A 20299-nucleotide genomic window follows, 5' to 3' on the forward strand; every position below is an offset into this window, starting at 1 on the left:
TCAGATGTTTAAAGTCATCTTGTATTCTGGTAAATAGTTGATATTGTAAGCTAGACCAGTCAAATAATATTCTTAAGATGGAAAAATGTTCAAATTTATGATAATGAAAGAAATGTAAATTAAATTACAACTTTTACATATCACATTTTCAAAAATAAGAAAGACTAACAAATTGCAACAGTGGGCAAGGTGTAGAAGTTCTCATGAGCTGTTTCTACAATTTTGAAATATGTAGAAGTTTAATATTCCTGTTGTTTTATTTATTCCTTTTCTTTCTTTCTTTCTTTCTTTTTTTCTTTCTTTCTTTCTTTCTACAGAGGACTGAACGTAGGGGAACTTGACCACTGAGCCACATCTACAGCCCCATTTTGTATTTTATTTAGAGTCAGGGTCTCACTGAGTTGCTTAGCACCTTGCTTTTGCTGGGGTTGGCTTTGAACTCTCGATCCTCCTACCTCAGCCTCCCCAGCCACTGGGATTACAGGTGTGTGCCACCACGCCTGGCACGTATTCCCCTTTTAAGAATAAAAGTTAGCTCAGATCTCCGTTGGTAGAGTGCTTGCCTCACATGCACTAAGCACTGGATTCAATCCCCAGTGCGCGGCGCGCACACACACTGAAAAATGCATATTCTACCTCTTGATGATCTCTTTTGTGATACTCAATCACACTCTTAGCTTTTCCATACCCCTCTGTTCACTACCTTGTGAGATTGAAGTGATTTATTTGCTTGGCAATTTGTGGAAGAATAAACTGTTAATACTTGGCTCAGCTCTGCCTCTTTTCCTCCTTGGAATTGAGTTGTCTTCTGGGAATAATAGTTCTTTCCTTCTCCACACTGTCTTTTTTATTTATACTGTAATAGAAAATCTGACAAATTCAGGGGTAATTTTAACAGTCTCATTTGGTACTAACACTAACCTGTGTTCTCTAGCTCATCTTAATAATTAATAAAATGAATATTTTAATGTTTTTATGCCACTATTTTATTTATCAACTAATTCAATACCTTGGACAAGGGAGAAGTTGTTATTTATTAGGTATTTTCAACCATTCAGTTATATATGCTCAAAAAAGGAATGAAAGAATAGATTCAAAACTTAACAGTACCTCTCTGTAGATGTTTCACTTGCAAATTTCTACGTTCTGGACTTTGGAAATCTGTATTTTACTATTTATTCATTTATATTTATGTATCCCATTTTTATTTGTTCTTTTTAGATATACGTGAAAGAGAGTGTACTTTGACATATTATACTTATTCTAATTAGGATCTCATTCTTGAGGTTCTACATAATGTGGAGTTTTACTGGTTGTGTATTCACACATGAATGTAGGAAAGTTATATCCTATTCATTCTTCTGTCTTTCCTATTCCCATCCCCCCCTTACCTTCATTCCCCTTTGCGTAACCCAATGAACTTCTACTCTCCACCACTCCCTTTGCCCCCCCCCATTATATGTTAGCATCCACATATCAGAGAGAACATTCAGCCTTTGTTTTTTAGAAGACTGTATCATTTCACTTATCATGATAGTAGGCTCAGCTTGCAGAAGACCTCTTCCTGGGCTGGGGTTGTAGCTCTGTAGTAGAGCGCTTGCCTAGCACATGTGAGGCAGTGAGTTTGATCCTCAGCACCACATAAAAATAAATAAATAAGATAAAGGTATTGTGTTCATCTACAACTAAATTTTTTTTTTCAAAAAAGACCTCTTCTTCACCCTATAATTAACCATCCCTAGGTGAGATCTAGCACTGCCTTTCTATCTCAGCTACTACTCACAAACATGTGCATCACCCATTGATGCTTACCAGATACCTGACTTGAGCTCTTATCTTGCTGTACCACTGTGAAAGTTGTGAAAGGAAGGATGGAGATTCCAGATTCCAAAGTCCCTAGAAAATTGGCCCTATCCTTGAGGAGAACAAAGAGGAAGATAATCAGGAAAATTCCTACAGCTGAGAAGAAATATGTGCTTTGTCTGAATAATGAGTGCTGTTAACCATGGGGAATGGAATAAACCAAAGGACTTGGGAATGTCATTCTTAAAAGACTAGTGTGAGAGATAAAACAGTATTGATAATTTAGTATAAAAATATACTAAAGCAGATGGTTTTGTAATTGGTATTTTTTTTTAGACACATGAATAACTGCCTTGATATTTGGCAGTCTCAGATTCATTATTTGGTAAGCAATTGGTATTTTCTTAAAATGAAATCATCCATTCCATAGATACAAATCTCATATATCTACTTCTCAGCCAAGATGTAACAACCTAGAATCAAATTAGAATGCTTTATGTCTAATGTTCAGACAAATGGTATTAAAATATCACAAGTCTGAGCAAGTATTTAAATTATATTTGAAGCTTCTGTTTTTCCTATGTGCATCTTAATCTGTGACTGGATGGAGAAATTTTGGGGTGAAATGGATTTCCCATGAAGTTGTTCTGGGTAGGTAAATGATGACAAATCTTTCTAACCTTTTTCTTTCTTATGAATGTTCGTCTCTGTTTTTCGTCATCCACCTATAAGTAGAATTTTAGTTCACTGTTGATTACTAAAACAAGTGTATGTTCAGATAAAAGGATATGACTTTTATAGAGTAGGTCACATAAAGTTCATAATGACTTTCCAAACTTCCTCTGAAATATACGTAAGCCAGGATTTATAAAGCTCAACTACTGAATTTATTATTGAAAATAAGTACTCCTTTTGTTTTCAGTAGCAAAAATTTGGCTGTAACCCAAATGCCTTAATAAATAAAAAGCTGAATGCAATATGATCTGACCATCATATAGAACTTATACAGGAATTTAAAATATTTTTTTGAGTTGACCTGGAGAAGTTTCCAAGTTAATATAAGTTTAAAAAAAATATACATGGTAACAATTATGACATTATTTTGTTTTTATTTTTAAATTTTATTTAATTTTTTAAATTTTATTTTGATCCTATGTTTATGCTATATGTATAAATGCATAGAGAAAAATGTGGGAAAACACACCTGTTAGCAATGGATATTTGTGTGAAGGGGAACTAAAAGAAATGAGTGAGGAGATGAGTGGGTTTTCTTTATATGTCTCTGGATTCTTTGATTTATTTAAAAGAACATATGTTACTTTTACAATAAAAATCCAATATGACATACAATTAATATAGAAAGGCTAGCAGAAGCAAAGCCTAAAGTAGGAGTTGTTTAACCAGTCCTCATATATGTTTGTGCATTAGTTGTCAATTTTTTCGGCTTTGTCCAGATACTGGCTGAGTAGTTGAGTAGTTGACTAAATTGCTCATGTTCTTTGTGGATCAATGATCTCCAGTTCACATTTTCTAACCTAACAAATTTCTGGGCTTTGTGCTTTTTACTACCTAATTTCTTCACTTGACTTCTTTAATTTTTACTTTCTAATTTCATTGTAAAAACTAGACTCCATATTACAGAAGTCAATCTACTAGTGCACTCACAGAGGAACTTAAGCTCAAAGACAAATTCATAGATTTTTTTTTTTTTTTAGGGAAAAAGAAAGAGTTTTCAACAGACATTTCCCCATGAATCAACCCCAGGAGAAATCAGAACCACTAACATTTTACCTAACTGGTAATGTTATGTACCATTCTTAGGTACAATTTCAAAGGGAAGCTAGTACCATACTCATTTACCAAGGACCCCTTCTTAATTATAATAAAAGTCTCTCTCTCTCTCTCTCTCTCTCTCTCTCTCTCTCTCTCTCTCTCTCTCTGTGTGTGTGTGTGTGTGTGTCCGTGTGTACATGCACATAAAATCAGAGAGGACGTCTTGGTTACAAGATTTATCCTGCCAGTCAACAGCCAAGTTAATTCAGGGGAAAAACAATAAGATCAGCTTTTTCTTAACAAGAGGAAGTACATGAAAACCTGATTATATAGGGTCAAGGAATGTTCAATTTGCTATTTTTTAGGGAAGTTCTTAAGGTTTCAAGTCCTGATGAGGTACAACTGTAGTTTTTTTTTTTTTTTTGTTTGTTTGTTTACTTATTTTAATGTATCTCTTGATGTTTTGTTGATTTTAAAATTTAACACCAGAATAAGTCTTTGTTCAATTACATTTGTACTTTGGGATTTTGAACTTAAAAAACGTAAAATTCATGGCCACAACATCCTAAGACTAGAATCTTTACCTAGGAGCCTAAAAGCTACTAGCCAAAATTCCAGACACTAATTAGGGGACTCATCCTTTGAAATCAGTTGCAGTTCTTCTAAAGAGTAAATCTGCACTCTGATTGTGTGAGACCCTTACAAAGTACCCTAGCTCTTAAGAGAGACGCAAATTGACTTGTCCTTTATTACCTGTAGGATTCTAGGCAAATATGTAGGTGTGTTGGTGTTTCCGTTTTATCCATTTGCCAAAAAGAAGTTGTTGGAGGTAACACTTCTCTTTCCTGATGTTATACTTAAGACTCATGGGATTTGTTCATTTGAACATGCAGAATGACTTCAAGCCTTTTGGTCCCTGGTTTTCAGATCACTAATCATTGAGGTGGAACACCTATAAACATGCTGTTCACTTGAACACTTAGAGAAGTGGTTTTTATTCATGATGGAAATAGGTAAGGAGTAATGAAACGGACTTGACTTTTTTCCCTCCAGGAATGAGCAAAACAGTGGAGTAAATAAACTATTTTAATGCCAAATCTATGTTGATTCATTTTGCCATCTCTCATTCATATTTTAATCAATAGGATAAGTGTTCTGAGTCTAATAGCTGTTATCTGTGAAAAAGGGGTACAGAAGTGGAAGAAAAGGACTATAAATAATAACAACCATTTATTGAGCACTTCAATAAACATTGTGTTAAAAAGTTTGAGATTATCTTGTTAAAACTTTCCCCAAAAATCTCTAATATCTATTCTATAATTATCCTCATTTTAGAAATGAGGAAAATGAGGCTGAAACACAGAAGTAGTGATTTAGCCCAGGTTCCCATCTAGTCATTGACAGAACTTAACAATTTGTTTATAATTAGAATCCTTCAGCATTCCAAGTTACCTGGGAAAGTTCCAGTTTAAATCTTGATTCCTAAAGTAATTATTAACGGTATCTTCTTAACATTTAAAACATGGGTTAAACAAATTATATTGTCATTCTATCGCAAGGTTTTTCAATCTTGACATTTTGGGCTGGAAAATTTTTTGTTGTGGAAGGCTGTCCTGTGTATTGTAGGGTTTTTGATAGCACCCCTGGTATCTACCCATTAGATGCCAGTAGCAATGGCCGCCACAAGTAATAAAGATTACAATGTCCCCAAACATCAAATGCTCCCTAGGGGTCGGGGAGTGGGGGACTGCTCCAGGTTAAGAACCACTGTACCTAAAGCCTATGCTAATAAAAAATTGAACTATACAAGGACAATATAACTTATTTGTTATAGAGCATGTACTATGAACTGAACCTACTCAGTAGGGTAGCATATATTCTATGCTCAATAAAAGTTAATTTCAGGTGCTTCTCACTCTCAAAATGGCCCACATTCTCTTGAATATGTAGCTCTTTCTTTCCCCTCAAAGCTGTCTCTCTCTTGAGATGCCCTGCATTCTCCCTTTTCAATGTGTATTAGCTTTCCTAAATAAAGCTGTCTCTTAAAAAAGCAAAAAGTTGATTTTATAAGGCATTATTTGACTTTCCAATTATAGAGAGCTACAAGAACTGTAATGATCAAACTGACTGGAGGGGCTCTAGTAATAAAAAAAACATTTTGATGTGATTCCTTTTTTTCAGTGCTGGGGATCAAACGTAGGGCTTTATGTATGCTAGGCAAGTGGAGTACCACTAGCTATAATCTCAGCCCTGGTCTGTTGCAATTCTTATTAAGAAGACTGAAATAATGTGAAGGGAAGTAATCAGCATCCTCCTGGCTTCCCATTCTAATAATATTATAGAGGTTTTTTTTTTGTTTTGTTTTGTTTTTAATTCCATTGATGTTTTACCTCAGTGATGAACATAAAAACCAGTGTAATCGCCAGAGGGTGTTACAGTAAGTTTGATACTATGGCAATCTTCTTCAGTAATAATAGCTCATGATAATCAGTGTTCTATTTTTCCTACCCTTATACTTAGAAATGACCACCATTTCTTTCATACCACCAGTTTCCATTTATTAGCAATAACAGAGGAAATACCAATAGCACCAATTAAAAATGAATCCACATGACGTGTTTTATCCTTACAGCTGTAATGACTAGTAACTAACATGGATTGGAAAGCACTTCACAAATTTAAAAAGTGCCGTACAGATACATTATAATTATCATCATTAATAAATTAGCCCGATTCTCCTAGTTCAAAAGGCACGTAAGGTCAGTTACATGGGCTTCAGTGGGGCAAAATGATCACAACCTACAATGTAGCAATGGTTTACATGTGTTGGCAACAAGTTTTACCCCATGCAATCCTGCAGAGCTGAAGTTACACACCCTTCAAAATATGGGAGAATGAAGCTAAAAGTAGACAAGACAGTTTTTTTTTAGTTTTTTTTTTTTTTTTTTAGATTTAATGCCTTTTTTTTCTATGACAGACTCCTACTTCCTTTATATTAACTTTTAAATATAATCAAACTTGTAAATTGTACATAACAAAATTAAAATGTGTTATTTAAGGTAAAGGTAAATTTTATTATTTTCTATGAGCTGATATTCCAGATAGCATTAGAATTTCAAGCATTCTGCAACTTCAAAGAGGTCAGATTGGTAAAATTTGTGCTTGCACACCTTCAGGGAATATCTCCAGTATTCATTCCAGAATTGTTACTAGAAAAAAAAAAAAAACAGCTTTATCCATTCTCTTGCCAGCAGGACTCTTGGCAAGAGCTAGCTCTTGGCTGACCATAAATAAAATTCCTTGAATCACCAGTATCTTGATTTAAGAAAGAAATTTTACTGTGTCTTTCATACACAAAAGCGGATTAACAATGGTTAAAAAAAAACACTACTCCACTTTTTCACAGGTGTACAAAAGGAAATATAATGGAATTACATTCAACAATAAAGCTTAAAGTTCACTCTAGGTAATAGTTGCATTAACATTCACATACACAAGCACAGAGTAAGTATATTTCAGGAGTCTTATAATAGCATACAGCATACATATGGGAGATTGATTTCAGGTAACATCATAGGTGTTAGTAAGATTAGCAATTCAGAGTGTTATAGAAAAGGATAACTAAACCAAAGAGAAGGTGTAGGCTAGCACACCAAGACAAGTCACAGAATTAGAGGATTGAAAAGTCTGCTCACTGTATGTATGCGAAAACAGTATTTTTCTTCAATTTCTGGGTCTTGATATAGTTGGTTAGAGAAGGTTGTGTATTCAAAGTGCACATCATTTTTTCTTAGAAAAGAGAAAGAAAGATCCTTTTATTTAGTAATTAATACATGCAAGAGGCAGCCCCAGAGTGACCTGAAAGAGTAAAGCTGTGATTGGCAGGTGGCCGGTATAATACAGATGTTTCAGGCAATTCTCTTAAAGCACTTCTGTAGCAGCAATGATCATTTAAATGGCTGTAGACTGAATTCTCTTTCGAGGGGAGTTTAGGGGAAATATTCATCATATTTCTCTTTAAAGATTTACAGTTATAGACTTTCTCTTTTTTAAATAAATCTATCAAATAACAAACAGCATAAAATGAGGTGTTGGGTTTTCTTTTTTTTCTTTTGCTTTTGCATATGTGTTTGGAAAAGGATCTGGCCTTTTCATAAACATTGTGTGCAAAAGAATTTTTAATAAAGTGAGCACAAGGACATATACAGGAAACACATCAGATCTGCTTCTGTTGCCCTGGGTTGACCCTCTGTTAAACACTGAACTGTTTGCTTGTACGTATAATGCAGGTTTTAGGTACAAGGACACCACAGCAAACAGACTTTAGGGACTCCTAAAGCCTTGTCAGTGGGGGAAAGTTTTGTCTGCTAGAGGTTGGCCACTACCTCTTGAGTTATAAAATTTAGAAAGTCTGGTTTCTTCAGTCTCACATTTCCCCTCCAGACTGATAACTCCCACTGTTTACTTGCCTTTATTTCCCAGCCCTTTTTGTGCAAATAGTCTAATCTGACCCACCTCAGCCAATATCTGGCACTGAAATATCTGCAGTGGCCACAAACACCCAAGCTGCTCAATCTCAAAATCATTCAGCCTGCCCTGCAAGTGTCATCAAGACAGGATCCCCGGAGCACAGGGCAGAGAGTCCAACCTCTCACTGGCGGGACTGGGATGCTTCTCCTTTGCGGCGGAGGAGAAAGGAAACTTGGGTCTGCTTTTTAGGTTCTGAAAACAAGCCAGAGTGGAGAGAAAGAGTTAACACCAGACTTAGGAAAGCTTTTAAGACAAAACCTGTTAAATTTGGTCTAAACATATACAGGGGAACTTTCTGCAGATTTCTGAGGTCTCTAAGAGGGCTCATGTTGATAGGAGAAGGGAGCAGGGAGTTGCTACATGGGAAGAGATTTGCCATTATTACAAAAACTGGCTAAGTGGCTTGTTTCCATTTGAGGACCTCACTGGTCACTGTTGTCAGTCGTGCTGTTCCCTTTCTCCTTTTTCTCCTGGGTCTTGTTGCCCTTCTTCTTTTTCTTCTTTTTCTTGGTCTCCTCCTTTTTGCCGAAGGTTATGAAGTCACTTTTATCAATTTGGCTGTTAGTAGGCTCCTGCCGGATGGAGATGATCGCAGGAGATCCTGGGATAATGAATTTGTCTGGCAACTCACCGGGACCGGATTGTTTCGGGTTGCCGGGTCCGTATTTAAAGGTCCAGCTGTTGCTGTTGACTCCAGCACCGACTGGAGGGGACACCTCTCCTGCCTCTGGTTCTGAAAGACAAAATGTCAAAAAATCAGTAAGAGTCAACATAGGCCCTTAAAGCCATTCTACTGGGAGAGAACAAGAAAAGCTGTGCAGACAGCTGGGTCCCCAAGAAATTGTGGGTTATTTCTTGAAACCTGAGGGGAGGACCAATGTTTGGAAATCAGCAGGATGGGAGATTTTTTCACCAGGGTGTCCAAGAATTTAGTTTTCTAGTAACATATTTTTTATTCTTTGTGATGAATTTCCCGAACAACATGATTATGATGATCTTACTCATCTTACTTACTTAAATACAAGACAGGAAATATATTGGATTAAAACAGAAAATGCAGCTTTTGGTGCATGGATTAGAGAAAACTTTTGCTACAAATGTACTTTGATTTGTACTCTACATAAAACATAAATAAACTTTTGAACAAATTAGTCAGTCCTAATCCTATTGTAATAATCTTGAGAGGTGGTGGGATGGAACAAACAAGAGATGGGAAAAAGTGGAATATAGATAGATACTGCACCACATAAGAGAAGGGAATCCTGTTATAAAATGGTCTTATTTGTTTGGATAAAACTTGGGAGCTAATCTCACTTTCCAAACCAAGTCCCCTCCCTCAGTGTAGTCACAGTCTAGTTGGGACATACACTCAAGCAATTATAAGTCAGTCTAATACATGGAACAACAATGAATTCATATAGTGGGACTCCAGAGAAGAAAATTTACTCATTTTACTTGAGAAAGATAGGGGGATCTGAAAGAAGAAGAGAAAATTGCACTGAGCCTAGGGGAAATGATTATGCACCCATGGGGGTTTTCAATACAAGACTTTCCCAAGAGTCTAGTTGGAAGACATACCATGGAGTCAGAGCAGAAGAGTAATGGCATGTCAGGGCAGAGTGATCCCAGGAGTCATGACCCTGGAACTCTTTGACATTGCAGCAGTGTTTATGTATCTGACGCTGCTCCTTTGGTGGAGATGTGAAAACTTCTTCCAAATAATCCGTTTATGTTCAGTTGCAGTTTGGTATTATCTCCATCTGCTATTTCCATGTTTTACTCCCTATCACTTCTCAGTGTCCTCTAATTATCGCTCATGTCAAGCTCACTATATTATTTCCAAAATCAATGGTCACATTTTAGTCCTCATCTTACTCAACCTCTTAGAAGCATTTGTCATTTCCTTCCTGAAACACTATTTCTTTGTCATATAGGAGAAGAATAACCCATAGGTTCTGAGTTGGACTTGAGAGCTCTGTTACACAAGACAGATTAACAAGAGAAATCAAACAAGTTTATGAACATGTATGTTTCATATGTACATAAGAAACACCCAGGGAAGTAGTAGTTCTCAAAGAGGTAGCTTTGAATTTCAGCTTACAGCATCTGCAACAAAGAACAGTAAGCTTTTAGAGAAGTGAAAAAACAAAGAAAGAGGACTTTGAGTCTCCATGGGTAGCAGCTTGAGGCAAGGCAAATAAATGGCAGACGAAGACTGGTTGGTAAAGGTTGTTAACATAGACTCCGCTGGGACCACCTCCAAGCTGAATCCAATGGTGTCCTCAGTGGCTAACCTTTGTTTTCCCTGGCAGAAGGTGGGGGAAATCTTTTATCTTTGTAAATCTATGTTCAGCTTTTAGGAAAACAGAAGGAAGACAGAGAGAATTCCTGCATTTACTACATCTTAATTGCTTTCAGCTCAATGATCTTCCATACTTCCGCCTTCTGGATCCCCAGAGACAAAACCTTCTCCTGACCTTTCTCTCTGGCTATTCTTCATCAGTTTCCTTTGCAGGATACTCCTCTGGTATGTGTTGATGTTTCCTGAGGTTTGTCCCTAGACCTGCTTCTCTAATTTCTCTCTACTCTCTCCTTTTGAGATCTCAGCCATGTTTAGGGGTATAAATCCCATCTAAATATGCCAATGAGAAATAGATTTGTATTTCACATCTCTCTGTGTTCTAATATCATATATCTAACTGCCTATCTGATATCCCCAAAGTGGGAATTCCATGGAAATTCCAAACTGAAGGAATTTGAAATCAAACTCTCAATTCCTCTTATCTACTCCTTCCCAAACCTTTTCATTTTTTGTATGTGATACCCTATTTACCTCCCATTGCTCAAGCCAGGAAGTTCAGAGTCATTTTTCTTTCTTCTCCATTCTCTATTTATAATATATTATCAACACCTGTCTTTTCTGCCTCCTAAATATATTTTGTCTGTGTCCTCTTCTCCCCATTTTCACTCTGTTAGGACCTCATTATCCCTTTAATAAAGTACACCAATAGTTCTGTTTTTGCCTCTCTTCAATCTTCTACACAGTAGCCCAAGACACCTTTATTCCTTTAAGTCTTTCTCCCTTTTTAAAAAGGGAAGTATAGCATACGTACAGTAAAATCCTTTAAAAATAGAAGTTAGATTAGATCATTCCTGTTTAAAATTATTCAGACTTTCTACTGCCTTGAGAAGAAAAAAAAAACCTCAAACTCCTTAATACAACATAAAAATCTCTTCAATAATCTGATATTTTTTATTTTCCAAATCTCCACATATTCCTTTTACCACTATACTCCAGCACACAGGCCTTCCTTCAGTTCTTTAAATGCCTCTTGGAGTTTTGTTTTGTTTTTGTTTTTGCCTCAAGATCTTCACACTTATGGTTTCTTTTTTTCTTGAATAATCTCCCCTCCATTTTTAGCATGAATCCTCATTCTTCAAGTCTATGTTTAAATATAACTTCAGAGAAGCATTCTGTGACCATTCTAGACAACTGTTACCCCCTTCACCTAGTAGTATTTATCACCATAAGGTCTACAGAGGCAGGAAATATATTTGCTTATTCACCAATGTATAACCAGTGTTTAGCAAAACTCCTGGCCTGAACAGGTGTATAAATATTTGTTGGACTGTTAGACTAAATACTAATCAGTGCCTAGAAAAGCTTGCAATTGGATAAGACTCTACAGAATGATAATGAAGGAAATGGAGAGGGGAAGCTGGCTACTTCTCTTGTCTCCAATATTCAGGTGAAGATCAAAGCAGAATGATTGTGGTTATAAAGTAAAGGGGTGTAATCATAAAACATCTGAAGAAACCCACTTGCACTGTGGGTGTGCAACTATCCTATATATTTCCTGTGCTTATAGGCATGGTGCAGCCCTTCATTGTATCCCGGCCTGCCACCACTGAAGAGGGCATTAGTAATAAAATGTCCAAACCCTCTCCATGAGTCCTTATGTTCTTTCTTTGGGATAGGTAAATCGTATGCAGCCCTGGGGTTGAACATGGACAAATGAATAAAAGGACTGCTGTGAGAAGTGGAAGTGGCACCTACTCTTTAGCAGACCAAACAACGCTTCACTGATGGCACTTTTGGAGTCCCCACAGACACTGAGGTAATGCATGTAAAGTGTTAAGCTTGATCCTTAGCACAATCTAAGAGCTCCATAAATGGTATCACATATGGCTAACTATATATGGCACAGCTCTTGGGATTAGGAGAGCCAGATAAGGATATTGTGAATTTATAGCATGCAGTAGGGAGAAGGCATAAGCAGCTTTCTTTTCTCCCTCCAACCCTTTCCCTTATACCATGCTTATCCTGCCAGAACTAACACCATAACAGTTTGGGGATGGGGCAATAGATATATATTTTTTTCCTCGAGGCTGAATTTTATTTGTCTAAGATAATCAGATCTGCAATTGAACCAAAATCTTCCTATTAACCTTTAAATATGGACCCTTTCTCTGAAAGACTGAGATTAAAAGAAAAAAAAGAAAGAAATATTTTAGAAAATGGTTAAGATCCTCTGATTTGGTGCCTAAAAGAGGGCTTTAGCACCACCCCACAGTTCTCTAGTTGCTCTCACAAGAGTCCAGAATGAAAAATTTTCCAGCTATATACAGGACTACCTGAGGTCTGAGGGCTGATATTCAAAAAATGCAGAGCTCAGAAATGCCTTCATTTTGTGGAGTTAAAGAACATTATTGGCCAGGTTTATTGGCCTAGGGAGTCCCTCACAGCAAGCCCGTCAAGAGTTAATCAATTTCTTTTACATGCCAGTAAGCTTCTCAAGCCTCTGCTGGGAGCATGAGTCTGACTCAGCCTAAATTCCAAGAAGCAATCAGAGATCTATTCAGGTGCATCCTCCACATGTTCAGCTTCTACAGAGCAGAACAAGATGTGGTTTCTTCAGTCCCTCACAGACATTGTGCCTAACATGTTCTGGTTGTTGTCTAAGCAAAATGTCTCTGAGGGCTGGCTCGGCAGCAGCATCTCAATTGTGAATCATTCAGGTGAAAGGATAGCTCCAGGATCTGAAACAGCATTTACTGACCTCCTAATCTGAGTTCCTTTTGGTTAAAACATTGAAGAACCCTGGCTAATTTTGCCTATAAAATGTCCTGCCTTTGGGGCAGATTCAAGGACATAATCCCTCCTGAAGAAGATGAGAAGGGAAGATAAATCATTTCTGATGGAATCCAGGCTGGAGGTCAATCCCAACAAAAGATCAATGGAGGAAGCATTTCTTTTTTCAATGTTGCCTCCTTTCCTCCCTCCAGGGATCTCCTGTTAAGTCCCTTCCCCAGTGCTCCCAGGACTTCATTCACCCTCAAATATGAGACTGAGATGCAGTCAAGACCCAAATAAGAGCCTAGAAAGAGGATTTATGGCAGACATCAAGCTTGTGGGAATCTGAATCTTTAGGCAGAGCCCTTCCCAGACATTCAGATTAAAACTAATAGGACTTAAAAAGTTTTAGTAGAGTATGATCATAATTATAAAAAAAAATGGTGATGCTTCTTTTGGTGGGTATAGTATTGGTCAATGTCTTCACAGTGAATAGGGATACATTTAAAAGTCAGAAAAAAAGAAGTACTGGAGAATGAAATTGACCAAATTATGTTATGTGCCTATATAGAAATGTCACAATGAATCTCACTATTATAACTATTATATATAATTACGTATCAAAAATTTTAAGAACAAAAAGTAAAAATAAACTTTAAAAATCAGAACAACATACTTTTTTTTTGGGGGGGGGGGGAGGCAGTATTTGGTATTGAACTAAGGTGTGCTATATCTCTTAGCTAAATACCCAACCCTTTTTATTTTGTGTTTTGGGACAGGACCTCACTAACTTGCCCAGGATGGATTCAAACTTGTTATCCTCCTGCCTCAGCCTCCCAAGATGCTGGAATTACAGCCCAGCACAACATGTTTTATTAAAAAACACATATATCTTCATCTTTTACTATAAAAACTGCCCTCCAGTTGTAGTTGGCCACTTCATGTAATCCTATAATGCACTTTGGCCCTGCTCAGGAGTCTTTTTGGCAAAATTCCTAACTTTCCTCTTGCATGTTAAATTAAGCCTGGCTGCCTGAGCTTATGTAGTTGGACCCCAGGACTAGGACTGATTGGGAATCAAATGCCAGGGAAGGTTCTAATATTTTGAAGCAAATGACGCGCTTGTAAAACTCACCCTGAATCCCCCATTCTGAACTGCTCTAGATGATTACCAAGACCAGGAAAGAATTTTCTGATTTACATGTTTCCTCTTTTTGGTTCTCACTAGAACCATATAAAACAGACATTGTTAACATCTATGTCTTTTATTGATGGACTTAGGACAAATGGTCACATGATTACTAACTGGTGGAACCTAAAACTCAAATCTAGGCAGGCTCCAGTCAAGAGATAATCTTGAGCTGTACAGCAAGGTCCTTGGAAACCCCTGAAACATAATACAATAATAGCAATTGTTATGGTTATTAACTGTTTTGTTATCGTCTGGGAGTCACAGAGAGGTAGGCAGGATCCTCTAAGCTAGAATCAGTTGGAAAGGAGTGGAGGAGGAGGGGGGAGGGGTGTGGATGAGGGAGTGACAAGTCAGGAAAATCGCAGCACAGTCTCCAGGTTTCAGCTCCGCCCCTTCACTCCCCATTCATTCCTTTGTTACCATCTCTGGGATTTCAGTGCGGAGGTTAATAAAGAGCTTCCAGAAAACCCATCATTTTGATTTAAGCTGGGGACTGTCTTGCCAGACAGCACTCTGGAGCCGGCCTACCGCCCACTTCGCTAAGTCAGTGCAGCTAGCAAAAGCTATTACATGATTACAGCCGCTTCCGGCCCAGTCAGATTGCTCCCCTGGACTGCTCCTTCTCTGGTGCGGGGCCTGCTGCTGCAGTCTCCGACTGCCCAGGGAAGAATCAGGGCTCTGAAGGCTTTGCAGATCCTCCGTTTGCAAATGAAAAGCCAGAGGCTTTCTGCCCGGGGACAGGACGCCTTTACTTTTCCTTGTCTTTGTCGCCTCTACCATGAAAGCCAACCCCTGTCTGCTTTCAAGCAGCTCTGATTTTCTTTGCACCTTTTGGCTTTGAGCGACCATTTAATCTCTCTATGTCTCTATTTCTGTCTCTCTCTCCCAGAATTTAACAGATTGTGGAGTTACACATGCATAGCCTGACCAAAGGCAAAAGCCATCCACCCTCAAATCGCTGAAACACCAGGTTGTAAAACATTTCCAACTACCTCCCCACCCCCATCCCATTTGTGGGGTTTGTGAACCGACTGGATGAGCTCCTCCTCCCAATCCTTTATGAATTGGGCAAAGCTTGTCTGAGTAATAAGCCACAAAACACAGGCGAATCCTGGTCTGAAATCCAAATCCTGTCCTCAATCAGAGGGAGAGAGAGAGAGAGAGAGAGCAAGCGAGCTACCAACACCTGGCTTAGCATTTCCAGTGTTTCCCTGCTGCTTCAGTGAACAATGGAAAGAATTTTCCCTGAAAAGAAAGGAATGTAAAAATATACTCCCTGTTCTTTCTAACACCTTAGGCTCTGTAATTAGAATATCTAGGTTTAAGCCCCAGTACATCAAGTAAATTATGTTCAGCAAAAGACTTAATGTATCTGGGCCTGTTTTTATCTATAAAGGAAATAATAATAGCACCCATCTCTTAGGGTTGTTTTACCATTAAATGTAATTGTCCTTATAGAGTCCATAGCACACTGTCTGACACAAAGTAAAACCTCATTCAATTTTTCTTATTCGCAAGATCAGAGCAAAAAAAAGGTCATTTATCTGTTTAAGGATTACTGATTGCTCATCATGAGTCAAGCAGTTTATTGAGAACTTGGCAATGTATATTTATTTAAATACACTTACTTTATTATAATTAATTAATTAAATTTATAATGTATTTAAATATGTATTTAAAGGATTTTAATTTATATGTAAGAAATCTGAAGACTGGGGCTGGGAAAGTAGCTCAGTGATAGAGTGCTTGCCCAGCAGGCACAGGTCTTGATTTGATCTCCAGCAGGAAAGAAAGAAATCAGAAGGCTTGAATTACAGCAAGATGATTTGCCCTGAATTGCACAGGGTTTTGACAATAAAAAGCTGAAAAATTCTTGTCCCACTGTTATTTAGTAATAATCCAATTGTCATTTGTTGGTTCATTCATTCATACATTCATTCTTTTTTTTTTTTTTTTTTTTTTTTTTTTACTTCTTGTGAAGCCTTGGGGGAAATGGTGGGAGACAGAGTTGAACTGGAATCACAGTCCAGCATTTTGAAATCTAGAATAGCTGGGGAGGATATTGTAAGTGAGATTGCAAGCAAGGCTTGGCAAGCGGGAGGCTGATCCTATACCCTTCCCTAAGAGCCACTGGAGCTGCTACTCTTGGGTGTTTCGCTCTCTTTGGGTGGGCTGAGCTGATCTGTAATAAGATTCTGTGGCTGTTTGGTGCTTCAGGCCACAGCTGGGCTAATTTTCAGTAATCTTGGAGCGGAAGAGATAAATACACTTGGCATATTTTTAAAGCCAAAGCTCTCTCGCTTTGTGCCCAAAATAACTCTGCCATTTCTAGGTTAAGAGTATAAAGACATCATGTGCTGCGAACCCAGATTCAAACATTGGAATGGCTGGTCTCAAACCTTCATAGCTCTCCACAGTCAGCTTTTTAAAAAAAGAAGAAAATCACATTTCTTCTTTCCATGACCCCTGTAGCTCAGCAGGGCTCAGGCTACATGGTTTTCTCTATCTTATTTCCTAGTTGTTAAGGTCCCCCAGGATCTAGGGAGGGTACTTTCCCTTTATAGCTTCTTCTCAAAATTCCCCCTCTGTATAATCTTTGGGGAACAGAGTGCTGAGAATGTAGGTTCTGCCCATCACACAGACTTGAGCTGGAATCTCAGCTTCCCAACAAGGACTTATTTGTAAGGTAACCTTAAGCAAGTCACTTGGCTTCTCAGCACCCTTTTTTCACAGGCAAAACAATGATAACAATATCTATCTAATGGGATTGTGAGCATTAAAAAGAGACAAGGCTCTTAAATTACAGAAAATAATGCCTGGCATGCAGAAACTCTAAAATAAGGATAGATATTACCACTATGTAGTATCCCTCTAGGACCCCCCCCACCAACACACACACACACACACACACACACACACACACACACACCACCCCAACAGCCAATTCCTAGACAAAGTACTTCCAGGAACTCTATTTTCCCTCAAGGGTCATGGAGGACATCCAGCTGTGAAGTTTTCCAGTTTAGCAGTGGTTGCTAGGGAGGGAGTTATGCTCCAGGGCCTCTGAAGGAGACACCAGAGTGGGTGAAAGGCAGATACACTGAACTAGGTATCAAAGTAAACAGCAAAAAGATCAGTAGAGAGAAGGAATAGGGGGTAGGAGGAAGAAAGGGGAAAATAAAATATTGGGGACTGAATTAGAACAAATTATTTTGCCTGCTTTTATAATTATGTCATAGCATAATCTATTGTCATATATAACTAAAAAGGACAAAAAAGAAAAAAGGAGACTTGGGCTCAAATATCAGCTCCACCCTTCTGTTTTCTACCATTTTCTACTATTTGGTTAACATTGACTTTTTTTAATTTTATTTATTCTAATCAGTTATATATGACAGCAGAATTAACAATGACTTTTAATTTCTTCATCTATAAAATGGATACACTAGCTACCTCCCAGGAGCATTGTTACTCATTCAACTAAGCTGATCATTTACTATAAATTAGGCATTATGCTAGGAATTAGGAATATGAATGTGAATATTAGGTTAGTTACACTGTTGAAAAAGACAAGTAAATGAGTAAATACAATAATAGCTTTAAGGAACAGACAAGGTAGAGTAACTGGCATTGAACTTTCTGGAGACTTATGTGCAGTGGTTAAGGGCAGAGTCAGAAGTCAAACAGCCCCACTTCAGATCCTGTCCCCCTCTTACTAGATGCATAACCTTATTAAACCTGAGATGTCTCAGTTTCCTAAGCAGTAAAATGGGAATAATGATAACCTTCTTGGGCGCAGTGGTGCTTACCTATGATCCTATGGCTTGGGAGGCTGAGACAAAAGGATCCTGAGTTCAAAACCAGCCTCAGCAACTTAGAGAGGCCCTAAGCAACTTAGAGGGACCCTGTCTCAAAAAATAAAATGGGCTGATGATGTGGCTCAGTGGCTAAGTGCCTCTGGGTTCAATCCCTGTTACCAAAATACTACTACTACTACTACTACTACTACTACTACTACTAATAGCCTTATCTCTGGGGTTGGAACAGATTAGAAGGAGTTTATCCTTGAATAATAATTAGAATAGTACATGGTACATGATTTAAGTGTTCAATATATTTTAGCTGTTATTATTATTCTCAAGTAAATTTTCTTCCCTCTCTGCTTTAGTATTCTCTATCTGGAGACTAAGTCTCTTAATGGTGGTGTCACTGAGTTAAGTACATACAGCACTAGCTGGAGGTAGAGGGCAGAGGGAATTGTATAATAAGTGTAATCCAATTGCAGATAAGAGAATGCCAATTTGATGATGATGATGATGATGATTATGATGATGATGATGATGATTTTTTGGTACCAGGGATTGAACTCAGGGGTACTTGACCACTGAGCTACATCCCCAGACCTATTTTGTATTTTATTCAGAGAAAGGGTCTCAATGAGTTACTTAGTACCTCGCAGATGATGAGGCTGGCAGATGCTGAGGCTCACAATCCTCCTGGCTCAACCTCCCAAACCATTGGGATTAGAGGTGTGGGCCATTGCACTCGGCAATTTGATATTTTTATAGCCTACGACCCAGTAATCCTATTTCTGGAAATCTACCTTTTATAAGTACTAGTAGGAATGGATAAGATATAAGGATATATGTATAAGAATGTGTACTGCATTGTTTAAAATATGAAGATAGCAAAAGGAAAGTGGATAAATAAAATATCAGCATACAACATAGTACTATTCCCTTATGAAGAAGAATAAAGCAGATCTATATATACCAATTTAGGTGTGTGTTAAACATACACACACACACACAAGCTATATGCTACTATGCATAGAATTATACCATTTTGAGCAGGGTGAGGTTTAGCTCATGCCTGTAATCCCAGCAGCTCAGGAGGCTGATGCAGGAGGATAGCAAGTTCAAAACTAGCCTCAGCAAACTTAGCAAGGCCCTAAGCAACTTGGCCAGACTCAATCTCAAAATAAAAAATAAAAAGGGCTAAGTGACATACAGCACTAGCTGGAAGTAGGAGGATGTGGATCAGTGGTAAAGAATGCCTGGGTTCAACCCCCAGTACTACTACTACTATTACTAAATATACTACTTTAGTAGTAGTTATTTCTGGGGAGTATGGCTAGAAGTAGGTAATGAGGCATCATTCATTTTTTAAAAATTCTGAACAGATTATTTTTTTCCTAATTTTTGTTTCTTTTTAAATAGAGAGAGATAGGCATTGAAAGAAACACTAACTTGATGTGGCTCAAAAACTAGCTAGGACAAAATGCCCTAAATAGCTTGAACCCCCTACATAATTTGTGGGATCGAGTGACACATAAAAATGGGGTGTGCTGGGGGCGGGAGAGCTTATTAACAAATTAAGAACCTCAAGACAGTGACTGTGTGACATTGAGACAAGCAGAGCCTTCTTTATATGTGGAGCCTCATGAAGGCAGCCTTGCCTGGACTTGAGTCCTCTGCTGGGTCTGGGTCTCTCCTTCAACATCAGCACTTAACAGTAACTTCCCAAAGGTTTCACACTGCCTGCCCCACCTGGAACTATGTGAGGCATGATCCTTTTACCTAACAGTAAAACAGCTTCTGGCTTTCGTTTAGTTCAAACTTTTCTTCTTTACCCTCCCCCTCTCACATTACAATCTGTGCTTCTTAAAATTTGGCAGCAATCCCAGGCTCTGTGTTGCTGTGTCACTTCTCAGCCTTGAGCTACCATTTCAAGACAAGTAGTGATATCTCTGCATTGAGCGTATGAAATGGAGATGCTGTCAGAATGCTGCAGTAGACAGAGAACGAGGTGCAAAGAAAACTCTTTCCATCACCACCATCACCCCAACTCTACACACTTCAATCCCATCCATTTAATCCAGCAAAAACATTTTGAATTCCATCTTACTGGGAGGCATGGTGCTAAGT

The 20299-nt window shown here is 38.1% G+C and overlaps 1 protein-coding gene across 11 annotated transcripts in view; it reads right to left on the reverse strand.

Annotated features, from left to right (window-relative positions):
- Nucleotides 1-6892: 6892 nt before the first annotated feature.
- Nucleotides 6893-20299, reverse strand: part of LOC124103771 (protocadherin alpha-C2) — a 198340-nt gene continuing 184933 nt past the window's right edge. For 10 of the 11 annotated variants that reach the window (XM_058584278.1, XM_058584280.1, XM_058584275.1 and 7 more), the window contains exon 4: nt 6893-8839. In XM_058584278.1, coding sequence (XP_058440261.1) covers nt 8529-8839 — 311 coding nt within the window. In that variant the 3' untranslated portion in view covers nt 6893-8528. The remainder of the gene's footprint in view (nt 8840-20299) is intronic. The other variant, XM_046460479.2, reaches the window with a different exon arrangement.

This window comes from Marmota monax, unplaced genomic scaffold, assembly GCF_021218885.2.
Source record: "Marmota monax isolate L192 unplaced genomic scaffold, Marmota_monax_Labrador192_F-V1.1 WCK01_AAM20220418_F8-fsc00006, whole genome shotgun sequence".
Lineage (NCBI taxonomy): Eukaryota > Metazoa > Chordata > Mammalia > Rodentia > Sciuridae > Marmota > Marmota monax.